The sequence below is a fragment of the Siphateles boraxobius genome, unplaced genomic scaffold, assembly GCF_051911475.1.
Source record: "Siphateles boraxobius isolate OS27281-9 unplaced genomic scaffold, OSU_SipBor_1 8, whole genome shotgun sequence".
Classification (NCBI taxonomy): Eukaryota; Metazoa; Chordata; class Actinopteri; order Cypriniformes; family Leuciscidae; genus Siphateles; species Siphateles boraxobius.
In genome coordinates, this window is record NW_027509208.1 from 34510200 (window position 1) to 34528970 (window position 18771).

Genomic DNA, 18771 nt, shown 5'->3' on the forward strand with positions numbered 1-18771 from the left:
ACTAGAAAAGTCAAATCAACTTGCATGCAGCAACTCCCCAAAGCCAAATAACCCTGTATGGGTCAAACAAGACAATTCCCTTTATTCCAGACGTCCACAAAAACAGTGATAAGGAGTGTGCAGACAAACAGACGGATGGAGGGGGTTTTACACTTAAATATGGCTCATGCTGCACTCATGCATTAATCTGACAACACACTAGACGTACAGGAGAATCTACAAACACACCACATGATGCTTTTCCTTTGTTTGCGTGTATGTAGGGGGGGGGGGGGTACTCTGAGACGCTACACGGTTCTGACAGATGGTCTGGGATAAAGCTACACTGGTAGACTCGGTGACCAGCGGAAAACTATCCAATTGGAAGTAAACCCTTCAAACCTAACCCAATCGAGGTCTGCTAGAGACTAGCAGGCTAATCCCAGCGCTCGCACAGGTTTTCAGTGGCCCAGCGGAGCGGCGGACACCTCATGACGGACCAATTGTGTTTGGAAGAACAACACCTAAAAGCGTTTAACGGGAATGAAACCGAGCACCGGCTGCTCTTGTCAAACATTAGCACGTACACGCATCACATGACCTGACTGCAAGTCCACACTCTCACACTTACAAACGCAAATATTTGCTTTAGAAACCTGCAGCATGTTGATATACGCATTACAGGATACAGACCCGCATGCATTCGAGACAGATGTACGAAACAGTGTGATTGACACAGGAAAACTGAGCTCCGTCTGCATCAAACTATCATGTGTAGAAGAAAGCACTGCGTTTCGTACAGAACTGTGTGTGCAGAATGATAAGAATGTCTGTTCTGTTGTATCACTTTGTATTATACACACAGTCTCTGTTTGACACAGATTTCCCCTTAAAACTCAGTGTCCCATGCAGCTACTCGCATTGCATTAGGATTTTTGTGCATGTAATGGAGCAAAAATTCGAGTTTGTGTAGATAAAGGTTTCCCAAACTGGGGATTGAGAGGGAAATTAAGGGGGTTTACAAATGTAAAATTAAAATAAACTCCAAGAAAGTGTTTAGTCGCATGCTATGTGACCATTAATCAACATCAGTGAACCGTGAACAAACAAATGTTTTACATGATTAAAATACTCACTTAAAATCTCAACTTCAAAACAGATAGGCTATTTTAGTGCAAGAGGTTCTGCCTGACAAGAGCGTTTGTGAATCCTGGTAAACACAGGCGTGTCTGGATTCACATATTAGTTTTGAAAATGGTTTTGGGCCTTAAAGTCACCATGAACCCAAAATTCACAATTCTTATATTTTATGGAATATTGCCGTGTTTATTCTAAATGATTTATCGGTGCATATCATTGTGTTAAATTCATGTGTCTCATAATAATCTTGAATCAGAATAACTTCTCTGATGACGAGGACGGGGCAACCTGTCAATCACACGAGATCCACCAATAGCAAACTACAACCATCCAATCAATTCCTCATGGACAAAATCAACATTTGTTCTTGTTCCTGAAGCCTTTCAGTCGGATATACGACACAATACTAGAGACAAGATGATTGCAACTTCCGTTTCATCCAGCTTTACCCACTTTGGGAAAGCATCAACCAACTAAAAAACGATTTCCCTCCAAAAATTGTTAAGTTGTCTGTGTCTGTAAATTAACCAATTACTGTCCTTTTACTAATGCAAAACCAAAATACACGCTTTAAACAGTGTAAGACGTCTTCAGATGTACATAAAATAATCACCTCAGATTTTCGGTGCATTTTTACAGCATTTTGTGAATTTAAAATATATATCAAATGCCATGCTGCAGTGATATTAATATATTTGCCATCAACTACAATATTTTAGTGAAGAAATAAAAAAACGAAGCTTGAGTATGAGGGTCGAGCGAGCCTGCGTTGTCGCGTCGTGCGTGTGTGTAATGTAACGTAACGTTAAAGCACAACTGGACAGAAGGTTCGGTCAGAAACGCTGCAATAGATGGCGCCGCGTCATCCACGCGTTTATTGCGTTTTAAAAACACTTCCAGACCAAACACTTAAAACACACAGCGAGGACACACACACACACACACACACACACACACACACACAGAGAGACAGAGAGAGCTCTGATCGCCAGCCACGCGGGTAACGTTAACTCGCTGCATTAAGGGCACGTGCCCTTATTTCAACGAACAAAACACGTTAACATGATTATTCCCGCCTCCAGCTGTTCGAAACGCCCTGTTGTTCTCCCGTCCATCACCCAGATGAGCGGAACATATGGGTCCAGGCGAGTACCGTGCTGCTAAAGCAGTGATCGCTGTAAACATCACGACTGGAGATTATAGCCTTAACGTTACATAAAGACGCCATAGGGGATTTGACATGGCCGTGGAGAATGTGTCCATATCCATATAAGTTAGATATGAAACGCACATTTAACTTACATCATCACACAGTAACGGTTAGACCAACGACATTTACAAACACCACAGCAATGCGATTAACACGCGAAAGGCTGTAAATCATCCTTACACGATTCATTCAACACACATGTTCACATGGATCTTACTCAGAGTGACCATCCCACACACATAAACGAGTATTAATATCAGACCGAACAGTTTATCTTTTGAAAGACGTGACATTAGACTAACGGCTCATAATGACGTGCTCCTGCAGGCTTCAATAAGATCCATGCGGGATCATCTAGGGAAATACACACAAACACCGATGATATGATTAAAAGCAGCCTTAATCAGCCTACCTTATTCACTCTAGACGAGCTTAGCCCAAACTTTCAGGATGTGGTCTCCGGGTAAGAGGTTCCGACAGTCTCAGAAATGTAAAATTGAAATTCCCACACCGAAATCTTTCTGGGAGAAAAGCCAACGTAGTGAAACAAGCGAACCCTCCCCTCGACGACTTGCCTCTGCGTTATGATTGGCTGGCAGAAATCGAACTCGAAATGTAATTGGTGGGACTCGCTGTCTGTCTGGAATAATCCTCCCCTATTGGTGGGCTGTGGGAGTAGTTCATAATAAGGATGTTGACTGCCGAACTGCGGACAAAAGGAACCGCAGCGAGGACTGTTGACTTTCAGTGAAATAGCGCTGACTAGTGGATAATATACTCAAAGACACAGGAGCTTGAAAACTACTCGAATATGGGCCAGATGAAAACAAACAAAAAACTAAGTTGTAGGCTACTGTATCACGTGCCGTTTGAAAGCACGCGCTACAGCGATCTGTCACATTGAGTGAATCTCGTAAAAATATTGACAGAATCTGACAGCTGAGAATTTGTTCCATATCAAAAGTAAAGTTCTCTGTCTTGTCTGTCTGTGTCAGTGTCCTCTTTGTCTGCGATTTTTCTCTGCGTGAGAAAATGGATGTGTGGCGTGAGAGCGTGTGAAAAGGGTCAATTGCGTGAGTCTCACGGTCAATGCGTGAGAGTTGGCAGGGGTACAACGGGGCTAAAGGCAGAACATAAGAAAACTGTGCTTGTCATTGCGCTCATAGTGTATGATTGCAGAAATTGATGGAGGAACAGAGTCTGTGTGAAAATAAATCATAATAGTGGTGTATTTTGTTGAGGTGGAGAGGAGGTTTTACCCCACTGACACACAGGGCAAAATACACACAGTACTGATACAAATACTTCAGTTAAAATAATGTGTTTTTAATAATGTCTAAGTTAATACTTGTTCAAAACAATCACTTTTGCAAAGTTTGCACTATTTTCGGGTTATTTTGATAAATACAATAATTAATTTTTGTTCAATAAATATACTCATTAAAATGAAAAACTCAAAATCTGTTCATGTTAAAAATACACATACAAAATTATTCTCATATTTTATTATATGACATGATTAATGTCATATTTTTTGATGGATGGTTTCATTAAAAATATAATTTATATGGATGGTTTCATTATAAATATTATAATTTCTATGAATGGTTTCGATATAAATATCTCTAAGACGGACACCCAACCTAGTGATATTTCCCATCTGAATCTAATCATCTCATGTCAACAGATGGAAAAGTCAGCAGCTGTTTATTATCATGTTAATTATTGCACCTTTTACCCCAAATACCATACTTTTACAAATGTTAATGAAAACCTGTTGCTTTAATTACCTTGAACAAAACTGAAAATCATTAACAAGACCTTTGTCTCAAAATATAGTCAATCGTTTTTTAAATTCTCATTAAATAGCATATATATATATATAAAAAACATTTAAAATACAAACATAAAAAACCATCAAATATTAGATAAAATTAGCACAGAATCAACTTTGCGTTGTTGTCGGCGGTCGTATCAAGGATCAGACAAATCTCCACGTGCATTGGACATTTTTTTGCATCTATTGGTGAATAAAATCAAAGACGCCTTTAGGCCCTTTGTACCATAACGTTTACTTGCAGCTGAAAGCATCATCAAATAAACCATAGTATCATATAAAGGGTTTTCACAGCTAAAAGTCTTTGTCGTAACCAGGCCCGGATCATCAGTGAAGTGAAGCTAACTGTAAGACTCTTCATTGAGTGAAAGACGAGGAGGAGAACGCTTCCTGAACACATACACTCCCATAATGCACCAGACCAGAGCTCTGTGTTTCCCTCCAAAACAAACCACACTAAAACAAACAAAAAACACGCCAACTCACATCACTGTGTACGTCTTATTTAAAGTCATGTTAATCCTGAAATCAAGCCCTGCGTTCTATTCAATCTTCCATGTCACTCAGGAATCCGTCACAATACTGACACCTTCATGCACACTTTCACCAGATGCTGTATTTCATGAGCAGAAAACCACTGCAACATGACATTCTGATATTTACAGCATCGTTCTCAGTGATGATGATGATGATGATGATGATGAGTATTGAGCTGCAGTCAGTGATCAAAACACTCATTCATCAACAACTTCATCAGACACATCCACAGTATTGAGCATGTGTGATGAGCAATTCACAACGCTTCTGTTTCACCGTTCAAATGTTAAAGCACAATCAAATGTGTCTACACTAAAAAAATCTTGGGTTATTTTTTTCTACCCAAATCCAAATTTGTTAAATGAGCTTAAATGTAGGCAGTATGTGTTTAAAATATGCTAAACTGTATACTGCTATATAAAATATGCTATTCTGTAAAATATGATCAAAAATAAAGGAATTATCATGCAAACCAGTGGTTGCATGAAGTATTTTTTTTAAAAAAGTTTAGAGGATTTAAGTTAATCCGTAAACATTAAATCATGTATGAAGTATAAAAAATAAATGTAAAAAAATAGTACTATAGTAAAAATTAATCAACCCATTATGCTGGGTTAAATAAACAACTCAATTTGCTGGGTAAAATTAACCCAACAAGTGTTCTTTCCTATATTTACCCAGCTCTTGGGTTGAAAACCACCCAAAATGGGTTGTTTTTTAACCCAGTGATTTTTAGAGTGTAGAAAACTCATTTGTTGCATGTAGATGAGAAGGTTTTGTGATGATGAGAAACATGAATACAGCGTGTGGACTCGTAGTGTGTGTGTCAGAAGAAAACTTGCACTCACCGGAGGACGGGCAGATGTCCCGGAGAGAATATGGCCATAATCCATCCGCATTCGGTGTGATTTATGGTGAGACACACAGACAGAGAGAGAACAGAGAGTTTAGGGCAGAGGTAGAAACTGAGCAGAAGAAGAGGTGTGTGTGTGTGTGTGTGTGTGTGTGTGTGTGTGTGTACCTGTGTGATGCTGTTCTCCCGGGCTCAGACGACTCCGGTCACCTGCACACACTCATTAGCCTGATGTACTGTATGCTAGCCTGTGAGATGTTCTTCCGCTAGTGCCGCGTCTGCTTCCGCTGACGCTCCTGTGAAACCCCAGAGCATGACTGTACAGATCTCAGAGGATTATCACTGACCAGTACCTGTCCTGGACCCCACAGATCCGGCAAACACACACGAACACACACACAGATCCTGCTGAGTGTGTACCGCACTCAGAGTTACGCAGGCACACGGGCTGGAGAACTGGGCTAATACCTGAGGGTAAATATAGCCTGTTCTGATCTGACCGCTGACCAATGCCTGAGGACCGCAGCAACTGTACAGGGGATTTAGGAGACAGTGACTCTTATGCTTTTAAACCCTCTTGATGCTAAGATTGGCCTTAGTCACATACTGTACACTGACACACACACACACACACACACACACACACACACACACACACACACACACACACACACACTGACAGTCTCACAAACACACACACGCACACACACACACAACACATGCTTAAATCGTTAAGCACTGACATGGGCAGAACGATTAGTATTAATATAATAAAGTATAAAAAGTTTTAAAAAGTATAATTTTGTAAATAATATTAATACTAATATTAGGACATACAGTACACACACACGCACACACACACACACACACACACACACACACACACAAACACTCTCTCTCTCTCTCACACTCACACACACAACACACATGCAGACAGACACACACACACACACACACACTCTCTCACACTCACACACACACAACACACATGCAGACAGACACACACACACAAACAAACTGACAATCACAGACACGCAGACAGTCACACACACGCTTAAATCATTAAGCACTGACATGGGCAGAACAATTAGTATCAATTTTATAAAGTATGAAAAGTTTTAAAAAGTATAATGTTTTTATAATATTAATACTAATATTAGGACATACAGTACATGGTAATATTTAAATATATTAAAAATATATTCAAAATAGTATTGTTATATATAGTTAGCTTTTATAGTTCAGTATTTTTCACTAATATTCTTTTATTGTAAGTAATAATTATTGCAGTAAAGTAAAGGTGCCTGTGTGTGTGACCATCTCAGAACAATTCACCAAAACATTAAGAAGTTAATGTTTCTTATTAACACAAAAAGAGAAATTTTGACAAATGTTCAGGCTGCCCTTTCCATTAAAGATAGACAAAAGGGGAATTCAGCCTGTTCCACAAACAATTTTCATGTATTATTTGCTTTTTTATTGCCAATTTTTTTTTTTAATATTGCCTGTAGAAGAATTTTAATAAAAATCAGAAGGATGTGACGTTCACACTCCCGAGATCCTCTCTTCCGTTTAATGACACATGAAATAGATGCTTATACAATGTTCAGGATAATGCAGAAAGAGCCATTCTGTACTGTAATGACAGAGGATTAATTCAAACTAGTCTCAAATATACCTCATAATCAAACTATTGTCACGGTCTGTGGCTGATATGAAGCGCACGGTGACGGAATAAACTAATTAGTCTTTAATTATAACTTCCAACACAAGAAATAGGAGAATAACAACCTCACAACATAAACAACACAGGACAAAGAGCTAACTCAAACTGAGGACTTAAACACACAGACCAAACACAGGACACTAGATGCACACAGGTGAATGGAATCAATAACTAGGCAAAACAAATCAGTAACCATGACAACCAGGAGCATGGGAGAGTGGGTCAAACTAAACGGGCAAACAGAAACTGAACACAATGAAATGACAGCTGTCATTTTTGTTATTTTGTTATTTAGGGGATAGTGCGCAGCACATATTTACATATTCAGATGTGGGTGAAGTTGAGATGTTCGTTCAAAGTATATCACTGCAAAGGTATTTTCAACTTTTTACTTGTAAGCAAATAACCAAAAAAAAAATGGGGGCCTTTGAAACACGTTTAGTCTGTAGTGTGTTTACAGATGCTGCAGTTCACTTAACAGCCACCGGTGGCACTAACAACAAGTGTTTCTCACTTCTACATAGAGTTCGTTTAAACTTTAAAGGGTAAGTTCGGCGTTTTACAAGTAAAGCCCTGTTTTAAGATCGTTTCTGTTTTACATTGCTGCTGTCCCGAGAATTTTAGGTTTTTGTGTTACCAAAAAATTATTGTTCCAATGCACCTATGAAACCATAGTATAGGTGTGTGTGTGTGTGTGTGTGTGTGTGTGTGTGTGTGTGTGTGTGTGTGTGTGTGTGTGTGGGGTGGGGGGGGGTGGGGGGTGGGTGCTAACACAAAAACCTAAAATTCTCGGGACAGCAGCATGTGTCCAAATTTTAATCTTAACCGTTCGATTTAATCAGAAACGATCATAAAACAGGGCTTTACTTGTAAAACGTCGAACTTACCCTTTAACTAAAATATCATAGAAAAATACAAATGTTGTGGTCACTGTGGAAGCTCGTTTTCATTAAAAAAAAAAGTAGCAATTATCACAATTTTTTACATTTTTTAATTTTTATTCTGTGGCAGAAACAAGCTTCCATAGTCACAGTAGTGGGAAAAGAGATGATTCTTTTATGGAAAAATATTATTCCAAGAAAATAGTACAGAGATTTGTAATGACTTCATTTCCATTTTTGTGTGAACTGCTCCTTAATGTGCATCTTCTTCATAGACTCTCTCTCACTGCATGAATCGTGTACTCCAGGAAAACATGCAGGGACTGGAAGAGTAAACCATCATGTTTCAGATTAACGCACCTGGTTATTTTCACAGAACTGTGAAGGCATTCAAATAAAGGTCATACAAGGTTAGTCACATGATCAAGCCATTCTTTAAATATTTGCTCAGGACAGCTCTGTCAAAACAGCATCAGTGGAACCGGAGCTTTGTCATTACCGAGAAAAGGTTTTCTAGCATTGTTATCCGGCAAGCACTGCATTGATCGGAGAGAATGGTGTGTAACTGAAGCCCTGTCCCCGTTAAACAGGCTCATGATTGGCTCACCTCAAACTCCAGGCCGGAGGCTCTCAGGTAAACATCAGGCCACGAGCCGGATGAGCGGGTCGGGGAACCGGTCCTGTCCTGACACCTGTTTCTGTGAACTTCTGGGCCCAGGGAGTTGTGCTGAAACCCAAACACACATCTCGTGTTACACCATACACACAAACACACCAGGGTGTGTGAGAGAAGCCGGACACAGCCAATCACAGAGCAGCACTGCAAACAATACCCGTGCTATCACAATACATGTGTGCTCAAATACACACACACACTGAGTTTCTTCCCACGGCGAGTGTTTGTGTGTGTGTGTGTGTGTGTGTGTGTGTGTGTGTGTGTGTGTGTGTGTGTGTGTGTGTGTGTGTGTGTGTGTGTGTGTGTGAAAGTGAAATAATCCGGCAGTAGTTCAAGGTCTAAACAAACAAAGGCTTTCACAGCTCACTAAATGAGTTTCTGTTCCGCTCTCTGGTTTATTTAAACTGTGCTTTTGTCTTTTTCTGGGCTCTGTTTGACTCTTTGAACTTCTACATTTATACTAATAATTTTTAATAGCATGTTAATCGTTGGATTGTGAGGTACATTTCCTTTTTACTTTGTCCGTGTCATGTTTTGTGACAAGACGGAAGATGTATTTATGTCTGAAATTAAAGGCCTCAGTGTGGCTGAAAGAAACACTGGATACAAAGAACAAAACAATCAATTCAAGACACAAAAAAGCAGCTTCTACTGTGGCAAAGGCTTCGCTTATGAATCTGCCTGAACTGAATTATGATATTAAAAGTCACATTACCTTTTTATTTATTCTGTAGATACAAGCTTCCACACATATATCATCGCAAAATAAAATAAAAAGTTATGTTAGCTAATTTTAGGATCATAAAGATTTTCGTATGCGTTTTCCCCAAGTTTTGATGCACAAAAAGTTTGAATATATATCCAAAGTCCACATGATATATTATATTTACAGTACAAGGGAAGAGTTTAGCCTGGAGTGAGAATTTTGGAAAGGGGTGGGGGAGGCTTGTTCACGATTGTAATTCAATTAAATTGTGATTTGATTCCTATCTTGATTCAATATCGATTAATTTGGATCATTATTATTTAGCCTACATTAGATACATGTTAATTTTCATCAAGAACAAAAATACCTCAGCTAATGCTGTAAAAATACAGAGAGCCATGCAGCCTATTATTATTAAAGGTTAAAAATAACAACTCAGATGAAATATAATGCGGTTTTTATTATAATAACAACGTTATAACTGTTTAAGGATATAGGCCTAAGTAAAACTATAATAAATATATAGTGCACTGTCTGCAATGCACATATTTATCAAAATAATTATCTCTAATGTTTCCAGCCAACTAACGTGCTATGGTCATGTATATGCCATGTGGGTTTCCTGAGGTAAATAATGTTATGTGACATATTGTTCTCCAGTTGTTTTATTTTATTGACCTCCTATGTAAGTTATACTGTATCTTTCAACATATTGTTCATTCGTGTTTATTTACTAAACTAAACAGTCAAGTCACTTACAAGCGCCAAAACGGTAATTATTATTTGAATTTCATATTAAATTAGACAAAATATGTGAGCTTGCTGAGAACTTGTTTCATAGCAAAAGTAAACTTCTCTGTGTTATCTTTCGGTGTTCTCTTAGCTTCGAGATTTTTCTCAGCATGAGAAAATGGATGCGTGGCGTGAGAGCGTGTGAAATGTGTTAATTGCGTGAGTGAGTCTCACACTAAATGCATGAAATTTGGCAGCCCTGAGTGCACGAGTCATAAAAGATCCTAAACAGCAGCGCCTGAGACGAGCATTCTGAAGAAATTGGGGTTTGAAACTCCACGAAAGTGAGTAATGATGCTCTTCAGTAATATGTAAAGTGTTGTTTTAAAACGGCTTTCTCTTCGAGCACCGCATGTCCCCTCTGACTGCCCGTACCATGTGTGTCGTGTTGTGTTTTGCTGCAGTTAACACCGTGTGATTTTATTTAAACACGCAAGCTTATCCTGTAGTGCAGTAAATGCAGAAGTAAGCCTGACGCCGTCTCAAGATAACGAGCTTATTTACACTTCGATAAAATCACCTGCGACATTAACATATGACTTCTGTCTAACTAACCATCAGACTTCAGTAGTTTGACTGGACATGATCAGTCGCCACTTTCTGCTCTCTGGAAGGTTAACGCGCTTGCCAGGAGTGTTGAATGCATGCGTCCCCTCAGAAGTGATCAAGTGTTCTTCTGAGGTGGGTCTGCGTGTCATTTCTCAGTCGTCTCGCGCGACACAGATCATCATGACTCAGTCACACACACCCGGTGCATGTGGTGAGGGTCAGGCGAGCGTCATGGAGGACAGCAATAACAACTCTGTTTCCACACTGACCGCCAGACAACACACGGACACTACCAAGGGTGAGACATGCACACTGACTGAACGAAACATAGCTGCAAGCTGCAGTTATCGGGTTAAGCGCTTACGGTCGTTATGCACATGCGCAAAAACGTATTATGTTTTATTTAGCATGCATGTAACCATCTCGATCATTGTAGGAAAAGACCATAGCCAATGCAGGCAATTTACCATTGGATATGGTTTTTAACAGCTTTTTAACAGTTGTAGCGCCACCTGGTCCAATGAATCGCCATAAAAGTTTGCATGTTTCTAATCATGTCGCATGTGCTCACTTAATGTCGTGAAGTTTTACGTTTTCGTTTTAGATTTATAGGCTTAATTGAGTATGTTTTGACACACCCTTTTTCCTAAATGACCCTATCTATTCAAAGTGTAAAGTTCAACATTATTCCAGAGAATTGGAAGTCCAGCGAATTGTTCCGCAGGGGTTTTATCAAGGTTGAGCCAAAAACCTAGGACTAGTTCGCAAAAGTTTTTTGGAATAATCTCCCATATTTATCGAACGACTAATTGACAGTAGCGGTCCTAGAGGCAAAGTTGCTCAGAATTTCTCTTGAATTTCTCACAGGCCTTGTCTGACAGCTGCTCAAACTTCACTGGTCGACACCGGCCGCTTTTTTCGAGATACGCGAATGTCCTTGGATGAAGACACCACATACCAATTTTCAAGTCAATCAGATTATGGGTTGCATAGTTATAGCCATTTTCAAATAGAGGTCTCCACATAGAAGTCTCTGCAGACGGTAATAGGAGTTACCAAATCAGGGGGCGAGGCCATAAACAGAGGGGCGTTTTCAACCGCGTTACCTGATTTGCCCACGTCACAGTGTGGGTAGGTCTTAGGGGTGGGGTCGGGAGAAGGGCATAATTTTCATTGCATGATTTATAAACACCCACCAGTGTGAAAACACCCACAAATTTAGAAACACCCACTTTTGTTCCGCAGAGACCTCCTACTCGCCATTTTTACTTTATTTCCATGTTATAGAAACACCAAGTGGTCAGTCGACTCGTGCTTTTTCACATGTCCACAAACCTCGTCCATACATAGGGGTACCATGTTCTGTGAAATGTCTCTTTCCGTTCAAGAGGGATAGCCGTTTTAGTAAAAGTGGCTCCGCCCACTTCAAACTTTTTGGTGTCCCCTCGCAGTAGTCAAATTTGAAATAACAACTTTTTTTGATGATTATGGACAAACAGACTCCAGAGAATCTTGCTGCACTGGTTTGGTTCCGATCGGGCGAAAAACCTAGGATTACATTGCAAAAGTAGGTTTTTCAAAAAATCCAAAATACCCGAAAGTTTCGACATCTGTGCGTTTTGTCCATGTTGAGCCAAGGATTCCAACGATATAAGACACTTGAGCCTACGCTAACCGATTTTGCACTTTTAAACCGCAGTATCGGGGCAGGCCTGAAGTTTCAAGTCTCTACAACTTATGGTTTGTTCTGCCTGCCTGATCACTTTTAGGGGAGAATGATGATCCTGGGAAATGTGAACAATTACAATAGAGTTTCTGTGCTACAGGCTTAAACCCCTAAAAAACAAATACAGCCTTTTATAAGACAATCCGACTTTATATACAGCGGCGACGAACAGTATTTTGACACTAGAAATCTTTTCTCTCCACTATCGTTTGATTTCTTCATTTTGAAAGTCTCAGTGTGATCAACCGTGTTTTGGTGATTGTGGTGGGTCTCTCTGTTCTTAAGATGCTGAATGCAAATAATACATGCAACCATGTAATTATGGGTAGTTATGATAGTAAAGTAAATAGATGTATCAACTATTAGAGAAGGCACTCAGATTATTGCTGTGAAGTGAAAGCACTTGAAATTTTGAAAAAAATGAAAGTGTAAAAAATTAATGGAAGTGTAAATTTACTGTAAAGCAAATCTACTGAGCTTAGCTTTTTTATTTTGTTACAAAATAAATTTGTTAGACTCTAAAATTGCTATCAAAAAAAACAAAGCCGCACGGAATTGTTCCGGGATTTCCCAGGATCATCATTCTCCCCTAAACCGTATCGGGCAGACAGACTTGAAACTTCAGACCTGCCCTGATCGGCCTGACGGGGGCGCTGCAGCGGGGAAAGTGCCAAATAGCTCATAACTCCTCAGCCGTTTTAGGAGCAGACTCAGGTGTCTTATATCGTTGGAATCCTTGGCTCAACATGGACAAAACGCACAGATGGCGAAAATTTCGGGTATTTTGGATTTTTTTGAAAAACAATCTGGCAGACATCCCAAGTCTCCCGGAAGTTCCGGGAGTCTCCCGCATATTGATAACGGGCTCCCTGATGCCCGCAATTTAGTTCAAATCTAGAGCTCGCGAGCTCCAAACCGTGTAGCACGCGCACGGCAGAGAGAGAGAGCGAGAGACCTTGCGGAGCATGTAAGTCCCCCCGTCCCCGTCCCCGTCCCCGTCAAGAAAACTGAACAATCGATCCCCATACCCCCCTCCCCCGTCAACAAAAAGAGATATCTCCCTGAAATTACTTCTTGCAGGTTGGGATGTCTGATGTAGTCGTAGGTTTTTCACCCGATCAGAACCAAACCAGTGCAACAAGATTCTCTGGAGTCTGATTGTCCATAAATGAGCAACAAAAAAAAGCTGAAATTTCGATTGACGTCTGAGACGGGACACCAAAAAGTTCGGAGGCACTTTTACTAAAACGGCTATGCATGACTAACCAAGCTGTGTTCCAACTTTAAAGTTGATATCACAAAAAATTTGGTTAGTTGGTTAGCGATCGGCAGCATGCAAACATCTGCCGTTGTGCTAGTCGTCTGTCCTCATTTGCTCTGTGTGTTTTCTTTGCAGCAGTGAAGACAGTCAATAAAGCACAGAAAGAGTCTAGGAAAGCGTCAGGCAAGAAGAAGCAGAAGGAGGAGAAGGGAGAATGTCTGATGTGCGAGCTTCCCTTCACAGACGCCGGTGTCTGGAGAGATCTGGGCTGTGAGTCGTTCTCAAATAAAGTCACCTTAAATTATATAGCGCTTTATCAATATAGATTATTTGAAAGCAGCTTTACAGAGATAATAGGAAATTAAAGTATTAGAGATTGTTTTGGCTTTACAGCAGCTCTAGAATAAAGTTATTTTCCAGCTAAAGATAGTTTTGAATGATTCACTTCCGTTGTAAATATCATTAGTTATTAACGTAGGGGCCGCTAACACGACACCGTTATAGCAGAAAAGCCTTAACGCGCTCCGGCCACTCACTCACGGCACAACAACAGTGCCTGGTGATCGAGAACACAAACCTTCAAATAGGTGCAAGCCTTGAAAAATGTTGAAAAAAATGAAACTCACCTCTACAGTGGCGGTGCGGTGCGGCTCCGGCGGGCTCCGGTCATCCTCCGGGTGCAGGGATCATGGCACAAGGCGTCTCAGACCACGAGAGAGGCACTGAGGCACTGGTGTTCGTCTGCCAGGCGATGCGTGGATCGGCCCAGCACCGCAGCTGCTCCTGCATTCAGATACACAGCTGCTACATGCTATGAATAAAACATTTGTTGGGTGCATTTCTGCTCCGCGGCGTCTCTCGCCAGCAGTTCAGAAGTGCTTTGCTCCTCCATCAATAGCACTGACACTCTTAGATTTACTGTCCGACTACTGAACGTGCTCCTGTTTCTCATTTAATGATGCTAATGTTTTCATGACGGATGATAATGTCAGCACTGCAGTTTGAATAGTCTGAGAACGGCTCAGTGTTTGTCGTGATGATCATGTTCTCACTCATTTACTGACACCTAGACATAGAACGATTTCTGTTTTATACATTTTCTTTGTTTTAGGTAAGGTTAGGGCTGGTTTAGTGGTATGGGTAGGGTTAAGGGGTAAGGGAAGGTCAACTAATTAATTGAAATGTTAGTACACCGTAGTTAAAGACACTGAATATAAAGTAAGGGATGTTTATTTGCTGGTTTAAATGTGATGAAGCTTCGACTCTGATCATTACTGTGATGCTGAATGCTTGTCTGTTTTCAGTTACCGGGTCAGAATCCAGCATGAAGAAGAAGAAGCGTAAGAGAGGAGACTGCAGTCGAGTGGAGAGTGAGGAAGATGGAGATAAGAAGAAGAAGAAGGAGGCGGTCGCTCGGCCAAACTACTTTATCTCAGTGCCAATCACCAATCCAGAGGTACGGTAGTCTGTTTGCTTTACTATTCTCAATATACTTGATCCTGTGTTCCCTGCTATCTGTGAGCCATTGGTGTGTGTGTGTGTGTGTGTGTGTGTGTGTGTGTGTGTCAGATCAAGCAGGCGGTGCAGGACATGCAGAAGCTGGTGCTCGAGAAGGACTCTCGTCTGTCGCGTGCGCTGATACCTGTGGATACTCTACACATTACTCTACTAGTGGCTCACCTGAAGACACAGGAGCAGGTTGATCTGTAAGAACACACACACACACACACACACAAGCGCAGGATCAGCCTGTGTCCCGCCAGCAGTGAGTTCAGAGGAGACTCCAGCGCTGAGAGTGTGGACACAGCACTGCACACACACACACACACACACACACACACACACACACACACACACACACACACACACACACACACACACACACACACACACACACACACACACACACACACACACACACACACAGAAGGGCAGTGCTTCTAGGGAGATCTGCCTTTAGTGTATTGCCAAGAACAAAGAGTGAACACAACAAACATTACTAATAAACAAAATGAGTGTCCTTTATCATATATCTGTCGCTGCTGTTTTAAAGAGCAATAAGCCGTGTGTTACATAAGGAATAATGGACAACAGATTGGTGAATTAATTATTAAAAACTGTCCAATAATAGATTGTTACATTATTTAATTAAGATTAATTTATTTAGCAATAATATAAGTAATTTATTCCTCTTATACCACGGTTACTACATCTCAAGTCATTTTGACATGTTGTTACAAAGCATGACGATAAAAGTATGACAATACTTATATTATTATTAGAATTAAATAAAGTACATAATAAGTGCATTTTGTTATTGTCATACTTTAATAAAAAAAGTTTAATGTCACTTTGTCACTCCGCCCATACTCTCTTCTGATTGCCTGTAATTTTTTATTTGATCGCGAGTGCAGTGAGTTTGCAGAGAGACTCCACCCACACGCTCTCTTCTGATTGGCTGTGATTTTTTATTGATTTGGTTGCAAGTGCAGTGTGTTTGCGGAGAGACTCCGCCCACATGCTCTCTTCTGATTGGCTGTGATTTTTGATTGATTTGGTTGCAAGTGCAGTGTGTTTGCGGAGAGACTCCGCCCACATGCTCTCTTCTGATTGGCTGTGATTTTTGATTGATTTGGTTACAAGTGCAGTGCTCTTGCAGAGACTCTGCCCATACTCTCTCCCGATTGGCTGTGATTTTGGATTGATTTGGTTGAGTGTAGTGAGTTTGCAGAGAGACTCCGCCCACAAACTTCCTAATTGGCTAGGATTTTTGATTGATTAGGTTGCGAGTGCAGTCTATTTGCAGAGAGACTCTGCCCACAAACTCTCCTGATTGGCTGTGATCTTTGATTGATTTGGTTGCAAGTGCAGTGCTCTTGCAGAGAGACTCCACCCACACACTCTCCTGATTAGCTGTCATTTTGGATTGACTCTATGGCGTCTGATGTGGCAGGAAATTGCATCTGCTCAGGACAGAGTGTAATTGTGGTTCACATTTAAACTGAATCCATGCATGGAGAGCCCTGAGCTACATTCAGCTGATCTGAACACTGTGTGTGTGTGTGTGTGTGTGTGTGTGTGTGTGTGTGTGTGTGTGTGTGTGTGTGTGTGTGTGTGTGTGTGTGTGCAGTGCTGTGTCCACACTCTCAGCGCTGGAGTCTCCTCTGAACACACTGCTGGCGGGACACAGGCTGATCCTGCCCTTCCGTGGAGTCGGAGACTTTAAACAGGAGGTGGCGTTTGTCCGGATCGCAGAAGGAGAGCATCTGAACACACTTGCGCTCATCGCAGGTACATCGCTCTTCTTCATCCTCATCCTCTCCTCAGTGCACTGGAAACTTCACAAATAAACACACACCATTCGTTGAGTAGTTTAAAAGCTGTACTTTATTATTTAATTGATAAATGCGCTCAATCAGTGTTTCAACGCAGAAAGACATCAATAAAACGGTTGTAAACAATGTCACATTTGTTGACCATTAAAGCTGTATCAGTGATTTCAGGCCCAAAAATAAATGTCTAATCTTTCCTAACGATCCGCTAGCTGCTCGCCCCATAAGCATGCCGTCCAAAAACCGAGTCTCTGTAGGTAGCCTAAGCTCTGAGATCTGCACACAAAAACAAATGGGTACAACCACCACTCAAAACCAAAATAAAGTGTTCCAACCAATCACTGACAGGGGCGGGTGTTGTGAGGTTTTGCGCTCGTGCACGGCTGGATGCGAAATCGGAGGAACACCCGCCCCTGTCAGTGATTGGTTGGAACACTTTATTTTGGTTTTGAGTGGTGGTTGTACCCATTTGTTTTTGTGTGCAGATCTCAGAGCTTAGGCTGCCTACAGAGACGCGGTTTTTGGACGGCATGCTTATGGGGCGGGCAGCTAGCGGATCGTTAGGAAAGATTAGACATTTATTTTTGGGCCAGAAATCACTGATACAACCTTTAACTGGATAGTCAGCAAAAGCGCTCTCGCCTCCAAGTGGACAGCGGTGAGAATTACAGTTACAATACATCTCTCCCAGTTTAAACTGTCAAAATGACGGACAGCTTTCAGATTTTTCTGTCACTGCTGAAAAAAATCCTTCAATGACAAACATTTTTCGGTCAACACAACCTCTGACGTACATGTAATGCAGTTTAAAGGACTGTTTACCCAGAAATTATCATTCTATCATCATTTACCTGCCTTAATGTTTCTCATACACATGACTTCAGACTTCTGCGAAACGTAAAAGAAGATATTTTGAGAGATGTCTCATTGTTTTTGTCCATACAGTGGAAGTCAGTAGAGTACAAAACTGTCTTTTGTGAAGAATGAGCATTGATTGATTGATTATTCCGATATCCCAGATATTACTTTCGCATACCACTAAGTAAAATATTAGCATAACGCTAAGACATATGAAAAGAAAGAAGGCGTTTCGGTGAATTATAATGTTGTCGTCATGTCGTGGCGTTCCGATGTTGGCTATAAACGATCTGCTTGATCATCCGCATTATATAGTCCAGCGGTTGTCAAAGTGTGGGGAATAGAGACGTGACAGGTGGGGCGCTCCAAACGGGAGGAAGTTTTCCTTTTTATCCCTTTATATCTTTATTCGTTGATGGCGAGTCCGCATCGTCAACTTCATCTTTGCAGCGACACAGAAAAAAACTGTTTATTAATAAACAATTAAATGTGTCCTTGCTATTTTTTACACATTCATAATCATTACTTTTGCCGTTTCTTTGTGGCAAGCTTTTTCCGTGCGCTTGAGTGCGGCAATATAACGCTCATTATCCTGTATAGCCTATTTAAGTTATTACATCAATATAAAGGGGCGATTTGTCCACTAATGGCTTAAATGAACAACTACTAGTTGACTAGAAAAAAACTTTAGTCGGAGGCAGCCCTTAT

The 18771-nt window shown here is 40.8% G+C and overlaps 2 protein-coding genes across 27 annotated transcripts in view; one reads left to right on the forward strand and one right to left on the reverse strand.

Annotated features, from left to right (window-relative positions):
- Positions 1-14635, reverse strand: part of LOC143729204 (protein 4.1-like) — a 122811-nt gene extending 108176 nt beyond the window's left edge. For 14 of the 23 annotated variants that reach the window (XM_077220352.1, XM_077220340.1, XM_077220338.1 and 11 more), the window contains exon 1: positions 2742-2887. The gene's annotated coding sequence lies outside the window, so the exon portion shown is untranslated. Of the gene's footprint in view, positions 1-2741; positions 3084-5724; positions 5853-8770; positions 9147-14499 lie in introns of those variants that run through there. The other 9 variants (XM_077220349.1, XM_077220350.1, XM_077220343.1 and 6 more) reach the window with 7 other exon arrangements.
- Positions 10701-18771, forward strand: part of akap7 (A kinase (PRKA) anchor protein 7) — a 54011-nt gene continuing 45940 nt past the window's right edge. For 2 of the 4 annotated variants that reach the window (XM_077220364.1, XM_077220366.1), the window contains exons 1-5: positions 10701-11184; positions 14009-14143; positions 15178-15329; positions 15443-15579; positions 17004-17164. In XM_077220364.1, coding sequence (XP_077076479.1) covers positions 10920-11184; positions 14009-14143; positions 15178-15329; positions 15443-15579; positions 17004-17164 — 850 coding nt within the window. In that variant the 5' untranslated portion in view covers positions 10701-10919. The remainder of the gene's footprint in view (positions 11185-14008; positions 14144-15177; positions 15330-15442; positions 15580-17003; positions 17165-18771) is intronic. The other 2 variants (XM_077220367.1, XM_077220365.1) reach the window with 2 other exon arrangements.